The sequence below is a fragment of the Phasianus colchicus genome, chromosome Z (assembly GCF_987193195.1).
Source record: "Phasianus colchicus chromosome Z, bPhaCol1.hap1.1, whole genome shotgun sequence".
In the NCBI taxonomy this organism is placed as follows: Eukaryota; Metazoa; Chordata; class Aves; order Galliformes; family Phasianidae; genus Phasianus; species Phasianus colchicus.
Window position 1 is genome coordinate 37,427,511 of NC_143476.1, and position 9,597 is coordinate 37,437,107.

Consider the following 9,597-nt stretch of genomic DNA (forward strand, 5'->3'; position numbering starts at 1 on the left):
GACCTTGGAGCTCACAAGCGTGTGAGCTGACAGCGAGTCTTCGTCTTCCTCCTCTGTCCTGCTGCAGCCATCTCTGGCCTCAGTAGAAACAGGAAAGCCTGGGCAGTCCAGCTGCTCTCAGGCCCACTTCCAAAGCTTTCTGGATAAGCAGGCGCACACATCCCCTCCCCCTGGGGAGTCTGGTCTACGCCATTGCAACCGGGGGCCCGGAACCAGCCCCGCCCGGGCGGGGCAGCGGATCACAGTGGGGCCCTTTGTGACCCGTCCCTGTGACACCCAGGCATAGCCGGCACCGACACGGCGGCCCCGCAGTGTCCGGCAGGACAGCGAGGCGACAGGGCAGGAGTGTGCGGGTCTGGCGAGGAGCCCCCGAGCGCAGCCCACGTCGTTTCACTCTACCCTTGGCAGTCCCACGGCTGCCCCCTCCCCACCCTCAGCCCTCACTGCACGAGATGGTGAGGAAACCTCCTAAACGACCCAGGGTGGCCTGGGCTGAGAGTAGGGCTCCCCAGGAGAGAAGACCTTCACCGGAGCCCTACCAGGTGACTGAGGTGCAGCCACTGTATGCTGGTGAGTGAGGGTCCCCAGCAGGGTGGGCAGGGCTGGGGCAGTGAGTGCCCCCTGCTCGACACCAGGGCCCCTTGTCCTGACAGGCACGGGCAGGCTGTGTCAGGGGAGCGGGCCCAGGGCTGGAGCGGGCAGAGCTCCTTCCTTTGCTTGTGCCTGCCTTTGGCCCCTCTACAGCGCTGCTCACTCTCTTCCTTGGTTAGATGATGACTGGCTGCCTGTTTATGAAATGGAAAAGGAGGCCATAGATTGCATTGAAGCCTACGTCATCAGCGAGGAAAAGGTAATAGCAGCCATCTCCGTCTTGGCTGTGCCTGCATCTCCAGATGGTCTTTCTGGCTCTGCCTTCAGGCTGCAGGAGGGCTGCTGGCTGGGCAGAGCGGCTGCTGCCCTGCGGGCCTGCCACACTGCGCCACACCCTGCAACACTCGGTCCCTCTGACCGTGGCGCTCTGTGCTCATACTCCTTGGTCTCTTGTGTGCCTGCCAGGATCTGGTGCAGAAGATGCAGTTCCTGAACTGCATCTGCTCACTGTGCAGCACCGCTGGAAAGACGGGCTTGACAGACAGCCTGGATGTCTTCTGCTTCCTAAACAATCTGACAGAGAACATTGAGGTGAGGGGACATGGCACCCAGGAATCTGCGCCCTGTGAGGGGCACAGGGCAAGGGGAGAGGGAGGCAGGGAAATTGTGCACGGACACCGATGTGCCCCAGATGGGACTCCAGGTGTTGCTGAGACCTCAGCAGTGGAGGTGGAAAGCAGCATCTGGGTGCCCGTGTTGGTCAAGGGGCACTGGGGCTACTCAGGCCCTACCAGCCGGTGCCGGGTTTGCTGGTGCTGGGTGCTGGTGGCTGCCAGGTGCCATCCCGGTTGTGCTTTGCAGGCTCTACTGTGCGAGGAGCCCAAGGAGCAGCTGAACACTGCCCTGAGATACCACTGCATGAATGCTATTGCTGCCTTGAGGTACCTGCCCAGCCCCTGGTTTTGCCAGCACATCCCCAGGGCTCGATCCTGGTGGCCCTGACACAGCTCTCCGCTGGGTCTTGGCTCTTGCCCCAGAGCTGGTGGCATCAGGACTGTCCTCTGACCCAGGCCAGCCCCGTGGAGGAGGAGGTGCCTCCTGGCAGGGCTCCCCATCCATCCCAGCACCGAGGCACTGCTCCTAACATCAAGGTCTCCCTACTTGCAGTGAAGTGAACGCAATTGCAGAAGACGAAATGCTACATCTCTTAAACGTGTGCTGCAGTGTCATCTTCTACCTTCCTCCAAGGAGGGAATTGAACATTTGCCTCTACAACCATGTACGTACCAGTAGGTGCAACTACTGAACCTCAGGCCTCTGGGCTGCTCCCTGGATTCTTTGTGTCCAGAGGTTAAGAAAGATCCTTGCAGGGCAGGCTCCCGCCCTTGCTGCCCCTCACTCCTTACCTCTCACGCCCTGGGCCCGGCAACACTCTGTGCTTGAAGCCTGGTCTGTGCACAGCAGCTTTGCGGCTCTGCAGCCCCTGGGTGTGAGTGTCCTTCCTTGGCAGCCAGAGGGGTTCACAGCAGTCTCCTGGTGGTGAGAGCGACCTCTGAAAGACTTCCACAAAACCCACTGTTCTCTTTGCAGACCCTGAATGCTATGGACAACATGCTGCAGATTATGCTAGACAGCCATCCCAGCCATCCCATCAGCAGCGTCAATAATTGGCTGCAGAGTATCTTGGAGGTCTGTCTGTTGTAGAGCTCTGCCCCCAGAGGTCCCTTTGGTAGAATTTGAGCCCTCTCCTTGGAAACGGCACTGGCAGCAGCTGGAGCCGGCAAGCGGCCCCAGTGGCAGTAGCCCCAAGATGGGCTTGGCTCGAGCTCAGGGTGCCTGAGTCTGGATGGATGCCGTGGTTCCAGCCAGGAGCTCGGCAGACCTGCTTCTGCTGGAGTGGGCATCAGCAGTCCCAGCTAACCAGCAGCTCCTCTCCTCACAGTTGCTGCTGTCCTTCACCTTCTCCGGGGCCAGAATTGTGCGTGAGAGGGCTATGAAGCAGGTCTGGAAGCTTTGCGGTTTCATGGCCAGCACTTTCAGGCAGCAGGTAAGGAGACGTGAACATTCCAGCCTGCTCCCTCTTCCTCTTTTTGCATCCCAGAGCTGCCTCTACAGCTTAGGGGTATCTGAGAGACAAGCTTGGGCACTGAGAGACAAGGTGGGGGCCCTCAGCATGTTTCTGCCCTGAAGCAAGTGTCTTCTTTGGCCCTTTTCCTCTCGTCTTCTCCCTCCACACTATGTTCTCACACTCAGTCTGACTTGTCTTCCCTCCCTTTTCTCCCTCCTACCATAGCTGCTTAGAAGATTCCTCCGCACTCCTCAGATTACAGGCATCGTCCTCATAACCCTTGATAAGACCATTGCTGACTGCAGCTCTGAGGACAAGGAGTATGCCAGGATTATACTGGATATGGTTTTGAAAGACCCTGGCACCTGGCTAACAGAAGTAAGCGCTCAGATGCTCTTGGGCATCCGTAGCCACTTTAAGTCAAGCCAGAGCACTGGGAAGAGCAGTAATCTCAGTGGCAGCAGGGCAAATCTCCTTCTGTCTCCTTCTCCTTCTGTCCTCCCAACAGGTGCCAGAGATTCTGGGGTACCTCTGCAGAAAGCTGAAAAGCAGCAGCACATCAGTTCAGGCAATCCTCCCGTCACTGCTTGACGTGCTGGCATGCCAGTTTCCCAGAGATGTGTTAACAAGCGTATTGACCCACCTACCACACAGTGACAGGTACCAGCCCTGACAACCCCCGAGGAGCAGGCGCTCCATCGCACTGTGCTTTCCAGTGCCAGTGGACCCCTCAGGGCTGCAGCAGCTCACACCCACCAAGGCAGCCCACAGCCTCTCGTCAGGCTCCTGCCCTGCCCCTCGGGGAAGGCCACCTCAGCCCCTCCTGCTTGCCCAGGCCGGGTCCTCAGACCTCCTCAAGCACGCGAGGTGTCAGAGCCAGGGCTGCAGCACAGCCTGGGGCCTGCTGGTTCTGCCTGAGCCATGGCGCTGTGGCTGAGGCAGCCCTGTTGACACAGCATTGCTCCCTCTTTGCAGCGCTACCCTGGAGATCTGGAAGATGGTGCTTACCATGCCGGAATCTTCAGAGAAAATCTTGGATGAACTGCGCTGCCTTCTCCAGGACGAAGAGCCATGCACGATCATCACAGTGGGGCTGGGCTTCCTTCGTCTGACTGTGAGTTACACGGACAAGGCATCGTGCTGTCCTTCAGGGCTCTCTTTGCCCAGCTCCCTGCCTCCCGCTGCCTTCCTCCCCAGGCTGGAAACTTGGGGCAGGGCAGAGGCAGAGTTGAGGCTGTGGCTTAGGCTAGGGAGAGGCATGGCCTCCGCAAGGCTGAGTAGGCTGCAGGGCCAGAGAGGGAAAGTTCCCGTGGCCACCCATGTATGGTGCCATTTTTGTGCCAGCTTCTCAAAGGTCGATTGCTCTTCAAAGGCGTGAGAGCAAGAGTCTGTGCTGGTCCGAGGGCAGGAGGAGCAAGCCTTGTGCCTGGCAGCACAGCTTGGTTGTTCTCGGTGATGTGAGGCCTCCGTGCAGGGGCCCAGCCTGGCCGCTGTGCAAAGCTTCTTCTACCAAGGCTTACTTTCAGACCCTCCAGTGCTCCCTTTTCTACCAGCAGCAGCAGGCACTCTCTCCAGGTGCCACAGCAGAAATGCGGACACCAAATGGGCAGTGAGTGCCCTGAAGTCATTGCTGAGGGCCAGCCCTGTCTCAGCTGTGGTGTGGTGCCTGGGAAGCTCTGCTTCGACCTGGTGGGGTGGCTGGGGAAGCACTTGAGGCACAGGCACCCCGTGCTGGAAACCTGTTGCACTGCTTTGTGCATGGCCGCACAGCGCCTTTGTGCAGAATGTGACTCTGAAGCATCTACTTTTGCATCAGCCATGCCAACGATATGCTCTTCCCTCCACTGCTGTTTGTGATCTGAAGCCATCTGAAACCAGCAAAGAGCAATGGGCAGGGCAGCAATAGCGGTGGCTGGGGTGCAATTGGCTGCAGTGACAGCAGCATTCTCCCCGTGTTCTTGCAACAGGTGCCAGAGATTCTGGGGTCCATCCAGAGAAGCCTGGAAAGGAGCAGCAAATCACCTCAAAAGACGCTCTTCTCACTGCTTGACAGTCTGACCATCCAGTTTCCCAGAGAGGTCCTGAGGAGTGTTTTGATCGACCTTCCCCAGTGTGAAAGGTACCAGCCCAGACAGCCCCGTGTGTTTGTTCCCTGAGAAGAGCAGGGCTCAGAGACGCTCCTGCTGCCAGAGCCAAGGAAAGCTGCAGGACACCCCCGAGGAGCAGGCGCTCCATCGCACTGTGCTTTCCAGCGCACTGTGCTTTCCTCAGGGCTGCAGCAGCTCACACCCACCAAGGCAGCCCACAGCCTCTCGTCAGGCTTCTGCTCTGCCCCTCGGGGAAGGCCACCTCAGCCCCTCCTGCTTGCCCAGGCCGGGCCACCAGACCTCCCCAAGCACGCGGGGTGGCAGGGCCCGGGCTGAAGCACAGCCTGGGGCCTGCTGGGCCTGCGTGAGCCATGGCGCTGTGGCGGAGGCAGCCCTGCTGACACAGCATTGCTCTTTGCAGCGCTACCCTGGAGATGTGGAACAGTGTGCTTCCCATGCTGGAATCTTCAGAGAGGATCTTGGATGAACTCAGCAATGTTCTCCAGGACCAACAGTTGTGTGAGATATTTAATGTCACCACAGCGGAGTTGGGCCTCCTCCGCTTCACTGTGAGTAACTGGACAAGGCACCGTGCTGTCCTTCGGGGCTCTCTTTGCCCAGCTCCCCGCCTCCCCCTGCCTTGCTCCCCAGACTGGAAACCTGAGACAGGGCTGTTGCAGCAACAGAGCCACGGCTGGGGCTGGGGAGAGCCATTGCCTCCATGCAGGCTGAGCTGGCTTTAGTGCCTGTGGCCACCCTCGGCTGGTGCCTCTCTTGTGCCAGCTCCTGCTCCTCAAAGGCTTCTGAAGGCCAGAGGGCAGGAGGAGCAGGCCAGAAAGTCATCCTGCATAGTGCTAGGCCTGGGGCACAGAGGGATGGTGGAGCCCTCCAAAGGCGCTGCTGCCCCAGGCCACGCTGTGTCTCCCAGTGCCCAGCCCTGAGCTGCAAGAAGAGCCAGGAGCTGCAGGGTGCAGGGAGTCCTGCTGCCTCTGCCTGGCTCTCACTGCTTGCCTTTGTTTCAGGTGATGCACCCTACTGAAGAGATGCTGAAAGAGCTGTGTAAGCCTGCAGTCCTGCAGAGGCTTCTGAACATTGAAAGCCTGCCACTGCTCTGTCTGGTGCTCAGAGGCCTGGTCCTGCTGTCCAAGAGATCTGAGATGGTGAGCAGGACCCAGTCAAATTAAGCCCTCCTGTTGAGGAGCCTGGCGCTGGAGTGGAGGGCAACACTGTGCCTTGGGGTTGCCTGAGACTCAGGAGTCGGGGTGATGGCCTGGTGGGGCCTGGTGGCTGCCTGGGGAGATTTCCAGGAGCTTTCCAGATGGGTTACCTGGGGGCCTGTTGGAAAAGGCGGTGGCCGAGCAGGGGCCATGGCGTTCTTGCTCACCTGCCCTCCTTCTCCTGTCTTCCCCATCGCTATAAGTGCACGCCTGCCCAGAGTCTGCCGCTGCCATTCCTGTGGCAGCTACCAGCAAGCAAAGCGTGTAGCTGGTGCTCTGTAATCAGAGGTTTTAGGCCAGGGTGGCCACTGTCCTTTTGGTGAGAAGGAAATCTGTGTTTTGTACAGGCAAGTGTCATACGAGCCCTGCTTCCAGACATCATGGAGACCCAGCAGTTTGCCAACACGCCCATTACTCTGAAGGTGCTGAACATCTTCAGAAATGTAGTGCGCCACCTGGAGAAGAGGCATGCCAGTCCCATTGCTCTGGAGCTGGCTGAGAAGATTCTGCCTCTTTTTAATCATGTAAGTCTGCCGTGGGAGGCTGATCTCCGTGGGTGGGTGCTCGACCAGAGGGCGTTCTCCTTTCTTTGCTTCTCCAGCTCTCGAGAATGAGATGTCTTCTGGGCTCTGCAGCCCAGCAGGCCTTGTCCTTGGCAGCGTAGCTTGGTTGTTCCTCGTGATGTGAGGCCCCTGTGCTGGGGCCCAGCCTGGCTGCTGTGCTAAGCATCTTCTGCCAAAGGGTACTTTCAGACCCGCCAGTGCTCCCTCCTCTACCCGTGCCAGGCATTCTCTCCAGGAGCCACAGCAGGGAGCTGGAGGCTGAGTGGGCAGTGTGTGCCTTGGAGGCACTGCCGAGGACCAGCCCTGTCTCCTTGACAAGATTTTCTTGAGGAGCGCTGCTTTGACCTGCTGGGGGGCCTGGGGGCACAGGCACCTTGTGCTGGAAACCTGTTGCACTGCTTTGCACGACTGCACAGCGCCATGGTGCAGAATGTGACTGCAAAGCATCTCCTTTCACATCAGCCACGCCTCCGCTCGTGCTCGCCATGGGCAGTGAGAGTGCGTTGCTGAGGTCTGCGTGTTCCCCCTCAGGTGTCAAGTGAAGTGCGAGAAGGCTCCATCCGCCTCTTCAAAGATACGATGGACGCTGTGCTGTGGTATAAGAAGGGAAACATGAAGAAGGCTGTGCGCAGGGCCCTGCTGCCTCTGCTATTTCAGATGAGTGACGAGACCCCGAGAGTAGCACAGGTACAAATTACAGACCTGACCAAAATGCAGGCAAGGATGTGCTGACACCTCAGCGGTGGCAGCGATGGTCTGGGAATTGAGAGCGAGTTCAGCAAGAACTCAGACGCTGGGAAGCGTGTCTGTGGTGCCATCTCCCTGCATCTATTGTTGTGTAGGCATCTGGGGAAGCACTCGTGGCTTGTGCAGAATTCCTGAAGTGGAAGGAGCTCAAGCACCGGGCCCGGCAGGAGTACATAGCAGCGATCAGGAGGTGTTTGGTAAGGACACAGCCCCCACCTTTTTGCTGGGGGAAAGGGGATGCTGGCAGGAGGGGTTGCACCTGCATCTGGGGAGGCTCTGCAAGTCCCATGCCTTTCTGCTCTTCTCCAGCTGCACCAGGACAAGAGGACAGTGGAGGAATACCTGTGGCAGAGCCTGCCATACCTGAAGGATTCTCAGACCTCCTTGCGATGCGAAGCTGTCAAATTCATCAGTGAGCCCAACCCCTGAGTCCCTTTTTGGGCCCTGCCCTAGCAGCAAGGCGTAGCCCTGCGGCCCCCGGATACAGCCTGCTCGTGCTAGTAGCCCCAATGGGTGCCTTGCTCAGGTGCCCCCTCGGGCACCATCCCTGCCTGCAGCACGGGAGGGGATCAACTGGGCTGGCTGGGCTGCAGTTTGTGCTCTGGGGAGTGTGTTGGAGAGTGGGCGTCTGACGGGAGCTCTTTCCCTAGGGCTGGCTGTGCAGCAATCTGGGGAACAAAGTGAGGAAATGCTGAATGAAATCTGCAGTGGTGAGTGAGGGCAGTGCTGCGTGTGCTGGGGCGGGGGGCAGGGGGCTGAGCTTGGGCAGCATGCAGCTGTGCCTTGCTCTGCTGCAAGGAAATGCTGCAGGGACAGAGGAGCATTCCTGGGGCAGGTAGGGCACTCCTGAGCAGTGGCTTCCAGCTGATCCCTCAGTCTCACATGCTACTCTGGGCCTGGAAGAGCAATGAGTCGCGATGGTACGGTCAGGAGGTGCTGGTGGGTTTCATCTCTGTTCTGTTTCCTTCTGTTGCAGCCTTTCAGCCTTTGGAAGATGACATCTGTCTGGCAGTCCGTTCCCTGGCAGCCGACACAATACAGATGCTGAGACATCAAAGGCAGCAGGAGGCATCAGGACGGAGCAGGCTCGCAGCACTCTGCTGCTGCCCCTGCATAACCACCTGAAATGTAATTCTAGAACAGTGACATTGCCATGACACGCATTCCTGTCATGCAAGACAGACCCCCTTAACAACGCAAGGAGTCCAGGAGCTCCTTGACAGACATCTTGAAACAAAGAACAGGAACCTGCTGGTTGAACTGGGTCTGTAGTTAGTGACTGACTACGGCGAAAAGTACACCAGAAAGCCTTTGTGAAGAAGACTTGGAGAAGACCTCTGCCTGTGACCACCAGAGAGCAGAACGCATGCATGCAGAGGCGGAACATATCATAATGATTTCCCCGACCTAATTGGAACATTATGACGACATCTTGGAACTGTTCAAGCAAGCTCAACCCACCTGTTGTGTCATCTTACCTATATGTATGATTTGGTGTGATAAATAAGCAACCAACAAGTGTTTCGTTGTGCGAGTTAGGAGTCATCACCCTCGCACCTGGCACCATAATAAACATACCTACTATATAACTTTACATGCCTTATGGAGTTTGATTTTGTATGTCACATCTGTCCTTACAAAGAAGACTCGGATTGCAAAGCCATTCCCTTGGTGTCCTCCCGAGTTGAGCTTATGTGCAAGGTTTCTGTAGCGGTGGGCTGTAGGAGTGCATCCTCAACACGTCTGCTGACGATACTCAGCTGGGAAATGCTGTTGATTCTCTCCAGGGGGACCAGAGGCCTCGGGTGGAGATACAGATCCTTTGGAGAACTGGACACTCAGCAACAGCATGCAGTTCCACTGAAAAAAATAAAAAAAAAAAATCCCAAACCGGCATTCATCATTCCTAAGAACCTCGTGGCCTTTCTTCAAACTCTGTCAAGGCCACTACGCCCTCCGTGTACAAAATAAGACTAACTTCATGGGTGGACACGTACGCAGCCCTGAACAAGATACCTGCTCATTTTGCTGGGCCTGTGACAGATACAAAGCAAGAAAGTAATGGTTCTCCTAGCTTCTTGCAAAGCTGAAGTGCTGGGAAGCAAAGCTTCTGCTTCTCAGTTGTGCTGTGTGCCTGAGCATGAGCGTCATGTGGAATAAGACAAATGGGTTTGTATTTCAAGGGGAAAAAAAACATCTTTTCTTTTCTTATATCTGGGAGACCCAGAAATCCAGACTCAGAGCTCTATCTCTGGTTTTCAGTTTGCATTTCAAAACGGGGCAAAGAATGATTCTGCAAACCTTCTTTGCTGACATACAACTCT

General features: G+C 57.2%; 1 protein-coding gene across 2 annotated transcripts; it reads left to right on the top strand.

Moving 5' to 3' along the window:
• Nucleotides 1-259: 259 nt before the first annotated feature.
• On the top strand, nucleotides 260-9,001 carry LOC116244337 (maestro heat-like repeat-containing protein family member 7). Of its 2 annotated transcripts, XM_090131711.1 has the most exons (19): nucleotides 260-570; nucleotides 771-850; nucleotides 1,057-1,182; nucleotides 1,453-1,532; nucleotides 1,759-1,870; nucleotides 2,182-2,280; nucleotides 2,534-2,638; nucleotides 2,885-3,037; nucleotides 3,168-3,319; nucleotides 3,635-3,773; nucleotides 4,627-4,778; nucleotides 5,168-5,315; nucleotides 5,769-5,906; nucleotides 6,311-6,487; nucleotides 7,058-7,213; nucleotides 7,369-7,470; nucleotides 7,583-7,685; nucleotides 7,924-7,983; nucleotides 8,250-9,001. In XM_090131711.1, the coding sequence occupies exons 1-19, from the start codon at nucleotides 453-455 to the stop codon at nucleotides 8,396-8,398; spliced, it is 2,349 nt and encodes a 782-aa protein (XP_089987837.1). In that variant the 5' UTR covers nucleotides 260-452; the 3' UTR covers nucleotides 8,399-9,001. The 2 variants fall into 2 exon arrangements, with proteins under 2 accessions (XP_089987837.1, XP_089987836.1); XM_090131710.1 differs by having other exon boundaries at nucleotides 1,057-1,532.
• Nucleotides 9,002-9,597: the final 596 nt, after the last annotated feature.

What these genes read in the sequence shown, in the direction of transcription:
- LOC116244337 (XM_090131710.1), top strand. Translation starts at nt 453, where the DNA reads ATGGTGAGGAAACCTCCTAAACGACCCAGGGTGGCCTGGGCTGAGAGT. An exon ending in TGGGCCTCCTCCGCTTCACT is followed by an intron (nt 5,316 to 5,768) that starts GTGAGTAACTGG and finishes CCTTTGTTTCAG; the next exon opens with GTGATGCACCCTACTGAAGA. An exon ending in AGACCCCGAGAGTAGCACAG is followed by an intron (nt 7,214 to 7,368) that starts GTACAAATTACA and finishes ATTGTTGTGTAG; the next exon opens with GCATCTGGGGAAGCACTCGT.